The 17,069-nt window shown below is 35.8% G+C and overlaps 1 protein-coding gene across 1 annotated transcript in view; it reads left to right on the top strand.

Moving 5' to 3' along the window:
* LOC100914456 (potassium-transporting ATPase alpha chain 2) overlaps positions 1–9,635 on the top strand; it is a 30,583-nt gene extending 20,948 nt beyond the window's left edge. The window contains exons 15-23 of the mRNA XM_012545173.2: positions 864–1,014; positions 2,473–2,641; positions 2,731–2,885; positions 4,097–4,220; positions 4,393–4,538; positions 7,011–7,144; positions 8,168–8,269; positions 8,685–8,776; positions 8,900–9,635. Coding sequence (XP_012400627.1) covers positions 864–1,014; positions 2,473–2,641; positions 2,731–2,885; positions 4,097–4,220; positions 4,393–4,538; positions 7,011–7,144; positions 8,168–8,269; positions 8,685–8,776; positions 8,900–8,928 — 1,102 coding nt within the window. The 3' untranslated portion in view covers positions 8,929–9,635. The remainder of the gene's footprint in view (positions 1–863; positions 1,015–2,472; positions 2,642–2,730; positions 2,886–4,096; positions 4,221–4,392; positions 4,539–7,010; positions 7,145–8,167; positions 8,270–8,684; positions 8,777–8,899) is intronic.
* The last annotated feature ends 7,434 nt before the right edge of the window (positions 9,636–17,069 follow it).

Genomic DNA, 17,069 nt, shown 5'->3' with positions numbered 1-17,069 from the left:
AAGCAGAGTTAAGTAATGTGTCTATGGTCACACAGCTAGTAAATGTCTGAGACCAGATTTCAACTTGAGAAGATGAATTTTCTTGATTCCAGGTCTGGCACTATTATCTAATTGTCCTATATACTTCACCAGACCACTAAAGAGGTTCTTGGAGAAGTTGTCTCTCCTACCTAAAATGCACTTAATTCTCAACTATAGCTCTAAAAATTCCCAATTTTGTTCAATATTTATCTCAAATATCAACTCCTCTGTAAACCTTTTTCTGTTCTTACTGGCCCGTGCTCTCATTCTCCCAAAATGACTTTTGCTTTTGTATCTTTAGTGTTGGGCGTGCTACCCCTTTATTATGTTATTGGGATTGGTTAAACATTTGTGCAATTGAAAACAGAATAACATCTACATGAATGCACAATTAGGAAGAAAAGAAATAGTCGTTACCACTGGGAAAAGCAGAAAAGGCTTCATTGAAGAGACAAAATATTGGCACTGGGATCTCAAAGATTGGTAGGAATTCAATAGGCAGAAGATGATGGGAAGGGAGGGCATTCTAGTCACAGGGAACATCCAGATAGTGTCACCCCCAGCCCTTTTGGAGTCCTCTCTCTGATGGAAGGACTTGGTAGTATTCATTGCAAGCGTTCCAAGAGGAGTCCCCTCCTAGCCTCTGTTTCTCCATCTTGAACGGAGATGGCAAAGCCTGTTACTGAGTTAGATTTCTTTATTTTGCAGCAGTATCAAGAGCCTTAGTGAAGAAGTGAGGGACTAGTCACCTCAGAACGTTGTATCCTACTGGGCTTCTCAGGGTTAAAACAATCTCTTGTCAAGTCCTTTTTGCTAATTGGGCATTGGTTGGGCTCTTCTAGGGATGCAAAGGCAGCTGTGGTAAATGGAATGGAACTGAAGGAGATGAGCCAAGAGCAGCTGGATGAGGTCTTGATCAACCACACAGAAATTGTCTTTGCAAGGACATCTCCCCAACAGAAGTTAATCATTGTGGAGGGCTGTCAGAGACAGGTGAGTGATGAAGGAAATGGTACTTATCAACATGTCTGACACATAGTAGATACTTCTCAAATATTTATTGGCTGACTGACAGGGGTCCAAGGGAGTCCAAGTTGGGTATCTTCAGACTGCTATTTTGTATGACTTTGTTAGAACAGAAAGTTCTTTCCTAAATAAAGCTGAGGTTCTCTCATAATCATCAAGAAAAGAAGTGGCTGATTCTTTTGAGGAAATTCATTTGAGTTCCACAAACATTCATTCATTAAAGCATTTAATATGTTCTAGACCATGTGTTAAGCATTGGAAATACAAAGAAAAAAGAACAACAATTAGAATTAGACTTTCTAGTGCTTTTCTATATGTCCTGACATGATACTTAAAGTTTGCTAAATATCATTTGATCTTTACACCAACTCCATGCATTAAGGCAGCACTCTAATTTTCACCTTCTTTTGTAGTTGAGGAAACTGAGGCAAACATCCATTAAATGACTTGCCCAAGTCACATAGCGAATAATAATGTAAGGCTGGATTTAAATTGGGGTCTTCCTGATTCCAGGCCCAACATTTTCTCTCAAGCATGTACATATTTGACTTCAAGAAAAAGAAAATTCCTTATATTCCATTTCAACTTCAAGCATTTTAATGTGTCCTTAATTTTTTAAATTATATTTAATTTTTCAATTCACAAAAAACTATTTCTTTTCCTCCCACATTAGTGAAAAAAGTTTAAAAAAAAAACCCTAAAATTTTATAAATAAAGAAAACTCTATCACTGGCCATGTCTCCCAAAAAAGTCTCATTCTGTCTCATTGACTCCACCTGTCAGGTAGGGAGGTTACTGCATCATCAGTCTGCTGGAGTAGTAGTGGATCATTGTGTTGATTATTTCAAAACCTTTTGTCTTTGTAGTGTTATTATATAAATTATTTTGGGTTTGCTCACTTCACTCTATGGTAGCTCATGCAACTTTTTCCAGGCTTTTCTGAAATAATCCATTATTGCCGTTACATTATATGCCATTGAATTCATATATCATCGTCTCGACTTAAACAAGTTTTACTCTATTACTGTTTGGAGAAGATGTTGGCCCCTCTGGTGATTATTCTCTAATTTATGAATTCTCTTGAAAGATTTCATTTGGCGAGACTCTGTTGCAGAGCCAACTAAGAAAAAAAATAAGAATCTTTGTTCAGTATTTTATCATTAGAGCTGGAGATGCCCATCTCTGTCTTCTATCACTTATCTGCATTAAAGAATCTTGGTGAATGTTTATTTTACATCACAAAGAAATATGACCCTTTTCCCATAAAAGGATCTTGTAGAACATATGGTCATCCTATCTTCAGGGGAAAAAGAGGATATTATTTTGTCAATACTCTTATCAATTGAATATTCCTTGAAATTCTCTTATCAATTGAATATTCCTTGAAATTTCTGGATTTACTGTTTGAATCTCACTTTGTTCTAGGATGCTGTTGTTGCAGTGACAGGAGATGGCGTTAATGATTCCCCAGCCCTAAAGAAAGCTGATATTGGGATTGCCATGGGAATTGCAGGTTCTGATGCAGCAAAAAATGCAGCAGACATGGTCTTACTAGATGACAACTTCGCTTCTATAGTTACAGGTGTAGAGGAAGGTTAGTAAGATCCCTTCCATTCAAGGGACATATTGATTTAAATTTATGGATCAAGAACAGTTTTTCTAAAGATAACATTCTCCTCGCAGGTCGCCTAATCTTTGATAATTTAAAGAAAACCATTGCTTTCACGCTAACTAAAAATATTGCTGAACTTTGTCCTTTCCTGATCTTCATTATTGCTGGGATCCCCCTGCCCATCGGCACTATAACCATCTTGTTCATTGATTTGGGCACTGATATAGTAAGTAAATTTCTGGAGTACCAACGAATAAAATAAAATAAATATAGCACTAATTTCTATAAACTTGTGTGCCATTTTTTCCTTCTCTATTTCTTTTCTTCTGAATATACTCATGATTTATTAAGATATTGATCTTATTACTTTATCTCAGGGTACCGGGAAATAAAATCCAATACCAGGTATCATAAAGTGTTGAGACCATTTTCCCTTCTGAGTTTCCTTTTCCCTGAAAAGAATTAAATAACTTGTCGAAAAATTAGTAGTAAAATCAATTATCTCCTGAACTGAGGTTTCTAAATCATTCCATTTACCCAACCCTCAAAAAATATGTTATGATCCATTATCTCAGGTTTCTTATCCCTGAATTGATAGTTATGATCAAGGACCAGAAAAATCTATCTAAAGCTTAGGGGTCTAGAAATGTTGTAGAAGCCTAAGAAATAGGAGACAGATCCCTAGCTAATCCAAGCCTCTCTTAATTTAATAAAAGGTAGAACAGTCTCTAAAATGAAAATACTGCTTTTACATATAGCAGTTCTTCCCTGTTTCAAAATTACACTTGCTAAAGATATGTATAATAGGATATATATAATAGAAACTAATAAATGGAGCAATAATTAGACTGAGAGGGGAAATGATTGACATTTTCAATAATCCTTAGGTACAATACTGAAAAGGATCCATTTACTTCCCTTACTCATCTTGGCCAAATTAATTCATAGGATCATAGATCTAAAACTGGGAGGTTAGAGTTTATTTCGATGTTTTCATTTTATAGATAAGGAAACTGAAGTCTAAATGATTCACTTAAGAACCCTCCTAGTAGACATTTTTAGGCCAAAGTTCTCTAAATCCACAACAAACAATAATTAGAGAATAGTGGAAGAATATGTTGAAAATGAATTATTCATATAACTTTGGAATATGTGGATAAAAAATAAGTAGGTGACAGTAAACTAGAGACAATGCAAGGGAAATGACCCTTGCAGATCTTCTTTCCTTTCTTCCCTACAGACAGTATTATACAGAGTTGCTCATACACAAATGACTTGTTACTTGGAGGCTTGAAAGTTTTCTAGCCAAGCTACTTCTGAATCCTTGGGATTTGTTTATTCTCTCTATTTTATTTTCTATCTAAATATTAACTGTCTGTGTTCTAGCTACAGGACAGTGGTAAGTGACAGTATTTCATCATTTTCTCCCCTCCATAGATTCCTTCCATTGCCTTAGCCTATGAAAAAGCCGAAAGTGATATCATGAATCGGAAACCACGCCACAAGAAGAAGGACAGATTGGTGAATCAACAGCTGGCTTTGTACTCTTATCTACATATAGGTATGCTGAGATCTCTCGTGTGCTATTTTGCTATCAGAGATCTTTCCTAGGTCCCCATCCCCCAATGAGCTCAGAAACCAACTTTTGTTTTTAATGGATGAGAACCATTAGAAAAAGAATACCTCCACTTCATCAGTTCTTAAATTCTTAGTATGTCTCATATGTGCCACAGGAATCCTGCAGTCTTTGGGAGCCTTCCTTGCCTATTTCACCGTCTACACAGAGCAAGGATTCAGACCTACCCGGCTCATTTTCTTACGGTCAGAATGGGAAGACGGTAATATAAATGACCTTGAAGATAGCTATGGACAAGAATGGGTAAGAGAGATCAAAGTTCTAATGGCATTGATTCTCCATTCTATTGCCCATTTGACCTTATTGATCCTGAAACACCATCTTCTGGACTGTCCTAGTAAGATTATCTTATTAGAACCGATGAGTGAATGAAAACGTCAATAAGCATTTTTACTAATTACTGTGTACCAGAAAGTACGTAGAATACAAATTCAAAGAATGAAAATATTTCTTATGGGCACAGTAAAGTCGCCCCTCAGAGAGCATACATTCTAATGGTGGAAGAAAATATTAGAAAGATTTGGTGGCTTATTGCTCAGGAGGGCAACTAGGAGACACAGTGGATAGAATACTGGGTCCATGTTCTAATCCAGCCTCAGACACTTACTAGCTATGTGACCCTGGGTAAGTCACAACCTTGTTTGCCTCAGTTTTCTTATCTGTAAAATGAGCTGGAGAAAGGAATGGCAAAACACTCCAGTATCTTTGCAAAGAAAACCCCAAATGGTATCACAAAGAGTAAAATCTGACTAAAAAATGATTGGAAAACAAAGCCCAGGAAAAGGCATTTTGATCTTTTCTTCCCCAAGATGGAAGGCAGTGAGGGACACACATACCTAAAAACAACCCAGTTAATTAGATCATAATTCTAGAAGTAGAAAAGAGCTAATGGAAGAGCAAAGATTACTCTCATGGGAGCAAGCTCTGGAGATGAAAAGGTTGAAACCTCCAGGTCGTGTTCTCTGATCATGCAATGTTTCTTATTGAGAAGTGATGAACAATAGGGGGTGAATACCATATAGTCAATATATTGGCTTTTTCCTTTTATCTGTTTTTCTTTATTATAAATGAGGGGTGATGGAGTAAAGCGGTCACTGGGAAGTGACTAATATAAGGGAAAAATATGAATAAAAATTTTTTCAAACAATAATAAAATGCAAAATGAAGAAAATAGAATGAAAATACTTACTACCTTATTAGTTTGGGGTTTTGGGGTGCTACAGTGAATGGGTTTGAAGGCAGGAAGATCTAAAATCAAATTTTGCCTGAAACATTTGCAATCTGGGTTACTATGGGAAAGTAACAACTTCTGTGAACCTTAGTTTCCTCATCTGCAAAATGGGAATAATTATGGTCCCAAAATCACAAAATAAGATGAGGAAATTTTAAATGCTAAATAAATACTAGTTATTATTATGTAAATGTCTATATAGGTGTGTATCTTTTGTTTAAAACAAAATTCATTGGTTAAAAAAAATTAGCAATGACATGAGAGTCTCAAGGAGGAAAATTTTGTTTCTGACTGAAGAATGCCTCTTCCAGATGGCTTTACAAGAGAAAGTGAGGCTAAGGTATTTGAATAGCTTACCCTCACTTTATTTTTTTTTAATTCAGGAAAGATTTATTTTTCATTCTTGTAAGAATGGATGCCTAGGTTGTTAGACATACCTTTGAAACTCCAAAGGCAGCATTTTATTTCCTATCTTGAAGCACAAGTCCCTCCCCTAATTCCCCATTAATTGGATATTACAGAAGTTACATGACATGAATCTCCATCACTCATTACCTAGCTAGTCCTTCCCCCAAAAAAGCTTAAATTCTAGATGGAAATAACAGAGGAGGGCTTGGGACACAGAACAAAATCTTTTCAAATCTCAAGCTACCACTACTAATTAGAGGAAGATAACCTCCACTCTTGATTATTCTTTAATTTCTTTGTGCCACTCTCACTTTAAAATCCAATTCACTTGCTTGTCATGACATCATCTTCCTGATGTCATGGTCCTCTTCAAAAATGAAGGACAAATAATAACTACAGCCCCTTGAGTAATGCATTTCACCATAAGAAATATCACATGGCTCAGCCTAGATTATTAAAATTGTGATTTAAAATGGTCAGAAAGCAAAATATTAGAATTATGCCTACTGGAAGTATAGCTGATTTTCTAGAATGGAAATGAAAGAGAGGTACAAAATATTTGAATAACTCTGACCTTTATCAGAACTTGTTCTGACCTTTGATAATAGTTTGTTAGAGGCAAGTAGATGGTTCAATGGTTTGAAAGTTAGACCTGGAAACAGGAAGACTTAAATCTATTGGCTGTTTAATTCTGGGCAAGTCACTTAACCCTGTTTGCCTTAATCTACCAGAGAAGAAAATGGCAAAATACTCCTCTCTGCCCAGAAAACCCCATGGACAGTATTGTCATGATATTATCCACAGGATCAGAAAGAGTCAAACACAACTAAATAACAGAACTGGCACACAGCAGTTTTGTAACAAACAAAAAAGAACAATTATATTGCAAAGTACCAAATGTAGGGATAAGTAGAATAATTGAAACTCTTTTTCCTACTCAATTATTACCTTCTCTGGACAACTGAGTGATGGGTTGTTTGCACACCTAGGAATGAACTCTTATGTAGCTTCCATTAATATTCCCCAAAGTTTTTCCACTGGTTGTCAGAGCTTTCTCTCCTTCTGATCATTTGCAGACAAGATATCAGCGAAAGTACTTGGAATGGATTGGATATACTTCTTTTTTTGTTGCAATCATGGTCCAGCAAATCGCAGATTTAATCATCAGAAAAACTCGGAGAAATTCCATTTTCCAGCAAGGTCTCTTCAGGTATCAATTATATTATATATCAAAGACTTGTGATATAAAGAAGATGAAGTTCTGTTAACCCATTCAAGGAACTAATGTTATAGTGTCTACTATAGCAAAAGATCTGATGCTACTTGGGATCATATTAGCTTGATGGATGTCTGTCAATTCATAAACTTTTAACTACTCTGTCATGTGCTGCCATGGCATTGTGCTAAACACTGGGATACAAAGAAAAAGGACATTCTCAATATAATGGATAGGGAAGGTAACAGGATGCAAATAACTATATTCAAACAAAATATATACAAGATAAATTGGAAATTTTTAACAAGGGGAAAGCATTAAAATTAAAATGGATTAGGAAAGATTTCTTGTAGGAGGAGGAAGACATTTTACTGATATGTGAAGGAAGCCAGGGAAACCAAGAAGCAAAGATGAGGAAAGGAATGGAGGGAGGATTAATTAAAAATACTCAGATTTGGGAGACAAAGTGTCTTATGTGAGGAACGTAAAAAGGCCAGGGTCACTGGATCACAGAATTAGAAAAGGGATAGTAGATAGTATAATAATACTGAAGAGGTAAGGAGCAGATTATAAAGGGCTTTGGATGCCAAAAAGGATTTTATGTTTGGTCCTAAATGTGATAGGAAACCACTGGAGTTTATTGATAGAGGTAAAGGGGTTGACATGGTCTGACTTTGGAAGCTCAGTGGAAGATGATTTGAAGGCATGAAAGATTTGTGGTAGAGAAACTCACTAATGCCACAATAGGCAAGGCTTAAGGTGATAAGAGACTGCACCCAAATGATGGAGGTATCAGAGGAAAGAAGAAAGTATATGCAAGAGATGTCACAGATGAAATCAATAAAACTTGGCAGCTGATTGGATATGAGGATAGAAGATGGTGGAGACCAGGATGATTCCTGAATTGAGAACCTAAGGGATTCAGGGAATAGTGATGCCCTTTACATTAAGAAAGAAGGTAGGAGGGGGAAATAATTAGATGGATTCAAAACCTGTTCGTGTTTGTATTTCTTACAGAAATAAAGTCATCTGGATAGGAATTGCATCTCAAATAATCATAGCATTAATCCTCTCCTATGGCTTTGGAAGTATCACAGCCATGAATTTTACCACCCTTAGGTGAGTTATCTATCCTACTCTGGGAAGGGAAAGTCCTGACTTCCATTCTGAGAGGAGAGTCTTAAGTTAGGGGACCAGGCTAAGCTAGGATAAAGATGTCTAGATCAGATATGAGATGGTAAGGATAAGAGACCAAATATACCTTTCTGTGAAAGGAAAAAAATGACCTTTCAAAACTCCCTTTGGAAAGATTTGAGGAAAAAAAGTACACTTTATGTCCTCATCTTTGGGTATTCCTTATTTTTATATCTTAAAAGAATTGTTTTTGGTCAATATATAGGAAAAGTCCTCCCTGCTTTGTATCCATCTGAATTTATTGCAGTTGCCAAAAAGCCCCACCACCATTTACCCCAAAAGCTGGGTCTTATCTTCTGATGCACTCTGACTCTTGACTTTGGCTCTATTTTACTTCTAGGGTTCAATATTGGTTTGTGGCAATACCTTATGCTATTGTCATCTGGCTATATGATGAGTTCCGAAAACTCCTAATCAGGCGCTATCCAGGAAGTAAGTAAGGAGGAGGATTTGGGTCCTCATTTGGGACACCCTGCTGGAGTTTATTAAGCATTTGCTTTTTCACACCTTCCACAGGCTCCGTATTTCTTATTGATTCTCCTTCTCCCCCTACAGGCTGGTGGGATAAAAACATGTATTACTGAAGTTACTTTTGGTTCCAGAGACTCTTAATTTTTCTCTATGTTCAGTGTTCTCCAATCACTTCTCCTGGGAAGTCTCCTGTGCACTATGGGCATCATCAAAATCTGCACAATAGAAGAAATTTGTATGAAAGATTCTCATTTAATGTACTGTAAAAATGAAATTTCTTTTTGTAAAGGCTGTTTTTCTTCTGTACCTTGCCGTTTGTTTGTTTAAAATGTATAAATTTTAAAAGAAGAAGAGAAGAAAAATAACCTGTTGAATATGTACATAAATTTCCACAATATTTAATTCTGTTACCTTTGCACTAGATTTGAAATTACTGAATTTTATGAATTCAATCTGGACATGATTGTGAACAGCACAAACCCTACAAGATTAGCCTTAGGCCACATTTTAAAATAAAGAATATTTTATAAAATAAGGTTGTAACTGTGTCGTTCTTAGACTCTCTGACAAGGTGCTCTATTTCAATTAGAAAGTAGTTGAAAACTTAAGATAGCAGGGTAGTATAGTAGATAAAACCCTGAGTCTAGAGCCAAGAAAACTGGCAATCAACACTTAACAATGTCTTACTAGAGACTACTATGACCTTGAATAAGGGTCTTAAAATCTCTTGGCTTCAGTTTACTCATCTGTAACATGGGGTGATAGCCCCTATTTTACAGGATTATTAAAAAAATCAAATGAGAAAACCACATTTTGCAAACCTTAAAACACTATTTAAAAGCTATTTATTATATATTACAACTAAAGAAGAACTCCTGTAATAATTAGAGTTGCAAAGTATGGAATAAAAACTGAAAACTACTTATTGATTTTATTGGCTTTCTGTCTCTTCTGTCAATGCCATAAGGCTATGAGAATCTCCCTCTTTGGAGGCATTTTTCCAAACCTTTATTCCTCCACTGTACTCCTACTTTTGTGTTGTGATAACCATGGTCCTCATGGATTCCATGTAGAAAACTATAGATGAAAAGTTTTTATCTTGGGGTCTATAAACTTTTAAAAAATATTTTGAGGAATATCTTGATATAATTTATGTCTCATAATTCTATGCATTTTGTATTATGCCTTTCAAAACATTCTTCTTAGAAGGTTTCAATAGGCTGCCATAGTGGGTATAGACATGGAGAAAATAAAGGTTAAGAACTTCTGCTAGAGAAAAGCTCTATTTAATCATGCTGTTGGGATAATGGAAGGAAAAAGATATCAATAAGTATGTGTTTGAGTAATTCATCATTTCATTGCCTCTTCCTCCCTTATTTAAAAACTTTTCTACATTTTCTTTAAAATGTATATGGTGGAAATAGGGTTTCAAAGCCAGAAAAAATGGATAGACTCACATGTTGTTGTTTTTTTTAATTGAAAGGGGAAAAACTCAAAGCAGAACATGATTTCATTAGGATTTAATCAGAAAATCCAACTGCTTCCAAATTAGGAAACTTTCTTAAGATTGCAGTTTTTGGTAGCTCCATGTAGGGATCAAAAATAGACTAAAGAATACATTTCCCAAAATCCCTTCTAGAATTTCAAACCACTGAATAATGAGTCTAATCTAAATATGATATAACCTAAAAAAGCTCTGATTTAAATTTTTCCTTTAAGCAACCTGCCCTGTGACTTATCCCATCCTTTATCTTACTACTATCATTTGAAACATTTTTAGTTTCCTGGATTGCTTCCTCTAGGAATAAGGGTCAGGAATTTTACCATATAATGGCATGATGGTGTTGCAACCCCAAAGTCCATAATTAGATATAAAATAAGATTTTTCTTCTTCCATTTGTTTTACTCACAGTCTTAGACTGTATATCCTAATTCTGGCATATTTCCTTTTAAATTATTAGCCCCTATTTAAGCCAGTGGGATTGTGTTGTGAAGGACCCCTACAATATAAGGAGATGACTAAAAACACTGTAAATGCAAGTCTCATAGTTTTCATTGCATTTGATTAAAGTTTGATCCACTAAATTTAAACTATATGCAATTATAATATTATACTACTATAATATAGATTACTCATGGCTTGCACAACTTTAATTTCTGCATGAGGTTTTATATGTAAAAAGTGGGATTGAATACCAAAAATACCTTTAACCATGTTCACTACAAATTTATGTAGTCTAATATCAGTTGGGCAGGTAGGTGATGCAGTGGATAGAGGCTCAGACCTGAAGTTAAAAAAATCTGAGTTTAAATCCAGTCTGATCCTGGGCAATACCCTTAACTCTATTTGCCTCAGTTTTCTTGTCTGTAAAATGAGCTGGAGAAAAAGTGGCAAACCACTCCAGTATCACTGCCAAGAAAACCCTAAATGGGTCGTGAAGAATAAGTCATAACTGAAAACTTGAATACCAATCTCATGGGGCTTCACCATTTCACAGAGAATCTGTTCCTTCCTGATTGGCTGTCACATCCTCAGAGCTTCTGTTCCAAACATCTTTTCTTTTCAGACAACATATGGCACTCCAACATGAAAGCAGGTAACTTCACCTTATAATTAGTTGCTATCATTAAGACCATCCATTTGAGTTCCCTCTTTCTCCTCAGTGCTATATTTCAAATCTCCTCAGCAGCAGCATCCCCAGATCTCTCATCCTGTGCTCCAAGGTAGAAGAGGTCCTCTTTCTTAAACAGGACCACCCCTCTGCTGGTGCTTTTATTCCTCCTTTCTCCTGCAGGAGAATGAGCCTGGGGTCTTCCCTTCTTCTAAGGTTCATTCTCTATCCACTGGCTCTTTCCCTTCTGCCTATAAACAACCCACATCTCCCCAGGCTTTAAAAAATTTGTCCATTTTATCCCTGCACAAAAAAAGGCAGATCATAAATGATCCATTCAGAGATACTAAGGGCTGATAGGTGAAGAAGGGGCAGAATCAGGAGAAGCAGTACTAACAAGACCCAGGGAAGAGGGAATATCTGGGAGAATGGGGTGGCCAACAATACCAAAAGTTGCAAGGAGGTCAAAGAATTTAGTTGTCTAATTAGTTTCTTAACTCACAGGTGTTGGCTGGAGTTATCTTAACAAGATATTTGACCTCCCCTCCACCCTGTTTTGACTCTACTCTTTCTCCTCCAATCTTGTATTACCAGAAGTCCACTGAATATCTCCCCTTCCTTATTTCATAGCATTTTAAACTCATGTCTAAAACTTACTTTGACATCCCTCCTCAAGTTCTTTCCTCTATTTAATTTTCTATTTCTGCTGAGGATACCACCATTCTTTAAATAACATTACTCCTGGACAAGCTTGAAACTGGGGAAGCCGGGGGTTGCTGCAGCTCATCCTGTTGTGCCAAAACAGATGCAACACAGGACCCAACAGGAATTTGATGTGAAGGTTTATTGAAGCTCATGGCTACAAGAAGTCTCAAATCAAGTGGCCCTGAATGGAAAGAGAGCAGGGTTAAGAAAGGGAAAAACTACAAGAGGGAGGGTCCTTCTCACCATAAGCAATATTCGTACAGAAGCAAAAGCCAGCCATTAGTTCCTTATCAGGGGCTACCAGGATGCTCTTGGGCCTCATGAGATCCAGGAAATTAAGGAAGAAGGAGGTTAATTTTAAAAATAGCCTTTGGGAGCCTCAGCAATTTTAGGTTGCTTCACTCAGGCCAGTCATGGAGAGGTCAACAAAAATAGGATGTAGGGTCTTGTACTTCAATCCCAGGCTTCCTCCCCAACCCTGCTGAGTTCTATGAGTCCTTTGATAACATCAAATCTTTCCTGAACTACTGCACTAGCCTTCTGTGCTCTCATGGGTGCTTCTCTACTTTCTCAACCATTCTCCATGTAGCTATTAAACTAATATTTCTCAGACTTAATTTTTACTATTATTTTTCTCCTTATTAAGCACTTATTTTGTTCCAGGCACTATAATAAATGCTCGAAATAAAAGTACAAGTCCTCAAAAGGCTTGTTGTTGTTTATCCTTCTAGAAGATGACCATGACATCAGGGAGGGGGTGCCATGACATGCACATGAATTGGATTTAAGTGAAGGAGGGCTGTGCAAAGTTTCCTGCCTCACTTTCCCCTCCAGAGTCAGCTGGGTCCAGTGGCCACATAGAGATCAGGATGTCTGGAGATAGTCCTGAATGAAATGGGAGACCTTTAAGCTAAGGTCTTCGAAAGGTTTCAGTTTGACTGAGGCTGTGCCCATTCAGTGATTAAGGCTAGGGAGCAATTGAAGCAAAGAATCTCCTCTTTCACCTAGTCCAAAAAAAATCTAAATAATAAATAAATGAATGAATCTGGGAAGGGAGGACCCCACAAGTTTCTAGCCAAAGTAGAAATGATGGCTATTTACATTCAGTCTAAGTCAATTAGAAAATAAAAGTAGAAGAAGAAAAACCCCTCAAAAGGGGTTTTTGCCCTCAAAAGGCTTACCTTCTAATAGGAGAAGACAAGAAATAAAAGGAAGCTGAAAAAAAAATTGGGGAGTAGGACGATATCTGCTCAGGGAGAGGTAGATAAGTTTGGAGCCCAGAGAGAAATAAAGACATGACTGTTCTGGGCACTTACCTTAAAAATAACGTCCTGGTAGAATAAATTGTAGTATGTGATTATGATGGAATATTATTGTACTGTAAGAAATAATGAGCTCTCAGAAAAACCTGAAAAGACTTCCATGAACTCATATAAAGTGAAATGTACTAAGTACAAAGTGTGAGAAATGGATGAGCATTTCTTTGGTTTCCACAGTTGAAAATTAAATTAGAGAATGAAACAAATTAGAAAATTGAAACCCATGAGGACATCAAAGAATAATCTAGGGGGGAAGGTTTATCTTCCCCAAAAAGAATGTAACTTCCTTAGGGGCAAAGACTGGCTTTTGTCATCAGAGGTGGTAGCCTGAGATATCTTCCTCCTAGAATATAAGCTCCTTGGCCACAGGGACTGGCTATGAGAGTTGGAGATTCAAGTCCTGTAACTTCTGTAACATCCAAATGATAGGGAATCAGGGAACAGACTCGTGCTTCAGGATAGGAAATAAAATGCTGCTTTTGCAGTTTCAAAGGTATGTCTACTCACCTAGGCATCCATTCTTGCAAGAATGTAAAATAAATCTTTCCTGCATTCATCAGTGAGTTCAGTAATGTAGACAAGACCAATATAGGTTAAACATGATAAAAATATATGTTAAATCCAATATATGCATATTTATGCAATTATCTTGCTACACAAGAAAAATCAAATCAAACAAGAAAAAAAAATGAGAAACAAAATAAAATGCAAGCAAACAACAACCAAAAGAGTGAAAATGCTATGTTGTGAATCACACTCAGTTCCCACATCCTCTCTGTGGGTGTACCTTATTACAAGATCATTGAAACTGGTCTGAATCATCTCATTGTTGAAGAGAGCCATGTCCATTAGAATTGATCATCATATAATCTTGTTGTTACTGTGTATGATGATCCCCTGGTTCTGCTCATTTCACTTAGCATCAATTCATATAAGTCTCTGCAGGCCTCTCTGAAATCATCCTGCTGATCATTTCTTACAGAACAATAATATTCCATAACATTCATATACTCATTCATTCATTCTTTCATCTGGTGGGCATTCATTCAGTTTCTAGTTTCTTGCCACTACAAAAAGGGCAGCCACAAACATTTTTGTACATGTGGGTCCCTTTTCCTCCTTTAAGATCTCTTTGGGATATAAGCCCAGTACAAACACTACTGGATCAAAAGGTATGCATAGTTTGATAACTTTTTGAGCATAGTTCCAAATTGCTCTCCAGAATGGTTGGATCCATTCACAGTTCCACCAACAATGTATATGTCTCAGTTTTCCCATATCCCTCCAACATTCATCATTATTTTTTTCTAGCATTTTTTTCTACCCCTTCTAAGAGGGGTATAGTGATGTCTCAGAATCATCTTAATTTGCATTTCTCTGATCAATAGTGATTTAGAGCACCTTTTCAAATGACTAGAAATGATTTCAATTTTTTCATCTGAAAATTGTCAGTTCATATCTTTTGACCATTTATCAATTGGAAAATGGCTTGAATTCTTATAAATTTGAGTCAATTCTCTATATATTTTAGAAATGAGGCCTTTATCAGAACCCTTGAATGTAAAAATGTTTTCCCAATTCATTGCTTCCCTTCTAATCTTGTCTACATTAGTTTTGTTTGTAAAAAAAAAAAAAAAACTTTTACCTTAATATAACCAAACTTAGCTATTTTGTGATCAATAATGATCTTCAGTTCTTTTTTGGTCACAAATTCTTTCCTCCTCCACAAATCTGAGAGATAAACTATCCTTTGTTTTTCTAATTTGTTTGTAATATCACTCTTTATGTCTAGATCATGAACCCATTTTGACCTTATCTTAGTATACAGTAGTAGGTGTGGGTCAATGCCTAGTTTCTGCCATACTAGTTTCCAATTTTCCCAGCAGTTTTTGCCAAATAATGAGTTCTTATCTTAAAACCTGGGATCTTTGAATTTGTCAAAAATTAGATTGCTATAGGTAATGACTGTTTTGTCTTGTGAGCCTACATATTTTACTGATCAACTACTCTATTTCTTAGCCAATACCAAATGGTTTTGATGACCACTGTTTTATAATATAGTTTTAGATCTGGCACAGCTAGACCACCATCATTTGCATTTTTTCATTAATTCCCTTGAAATTCTTGACATTTTGTTCTTCCAGATGAACTTTGTTATTATTTTTTCTAGATCTTTAAAATAATTTCTTGGGGGGTTTGATTGCTATGACATGAAATAAATAGATTAACTTAGGTACTATTGTCATTTTTATTATATTTGCTCAGCCTACACAAGAGCACTTAATATTTTTCCAATTGTTTAGACCTGACTTTATTTATGTAGAAAGTGTTTTGTAGTTGTATTCATATAGTTCCTGACTTTGCCTTGGCAGGTAGACTCCCAAATATTTTATATTATCAACCAATGAAGAGGAAATTAGAGCAATAATTAGGAGTTATTTTGCCAATTTTATGTCAATAAATTTGATAATCTAAGTGAAATGGAAGAATACCTACAAAAACATTGATTGCCCAGATTAGCAGAAGAGGAAATAAACTACTTAAGTAGTCCCATTTTAGAAAAAGAAATAGAACAATCTATTAATCAACTCCCCAAGGAAAAAAAAAATCTTCAGGGCCAGATGGATTCACATCCTATCAATCCTATCAAACATTTAAAGAACAATTAACTCCAATACTACGCAAACTATTTGAAAAAATAGGGAAAGGAGTCTTACCAAATTCCTTTTATGACACAGACATGATACTGATACCTAAACCAGGTAGGATGAAAACAGAGAAAGAAAATTATAGACCAATCTCCCTAATGAATATTGATGCAAAAATCTTAAAAATAAAATATTAGCAAAGAGATTTCAGAGAGTCATTCCCAGGATAATACATTATGATCAAGTAGGATTTATACCAGGAATGCAGGGTTGGTTCAATATTAGGAAAACTATTCGCATAATTGACTATATCAGTAACCAAACTAACAAAAGCTATATGATTATCTCAATAGATGCAGAAAAAGCACTTGATAAAATCCAACACCCATTCCTATTAAAAATATTAGAGAGTATAGGAATAAATTGACTTTTCCTTAAAATAATCAGTAACATCTATTTAAAACCATCAGCAAGTATCATATGTAATGGGGACAAACTAGAACCATTTCCAATAAGATCAGGAGTGAAACAAGATTGCCCACTATCATCATTACTATTCAATATTGTATTAGAAATGTTAGCTTTGGCAATGAGATGAAAAAGAGATTAAAGGAATTACAGTAGGTAATGAGGAAACCAAATTATCACTCTTTGCAGATTATATGATAGTATACTTAGAGAACCCCAGAGATTCTACTAAAAAGCTATTAGAAATAATTCACAAGTTTAGCAAGGTTGCAGAATACAAAATAAATCCACATAAATCATCATCATTTTTATATATTACCAACCAAGTCCAGCAGCAAGAGATACAAAGAGAAATTCCATTTAAAATAATTGTCAATAATATAAAATATTTGAATAGAATCTTTTGTTGTTTGTCCTCCTCTGTTATTTCCCCCCCCTCCCCCTTCTAGAATGGAAGCTCCTTTGGGACAAGACTGGCTATGTAATGAGGGGTGGAGATTCA

This window comes from Sarcophilus harrisii, chromosome 3 (assembly GCF_902635505.1).
Source record: "Sarcophilus harrisii chromosome 3, mSarHar1.11, whole genome shotgun sequence".
NCBI classification, from domain to species: Eukaryota; Metazoa; Chordata; class Mammalia; order Dasyuromorphia; family Dasyuridae; genus Sarcophilus; species Sarcophilus harrisii.
The sequence above is the reverse complement of the archived record's forward strand: the minus strand, read 5'-3'. Positions and strand labels throughout refer to the sequence as shown.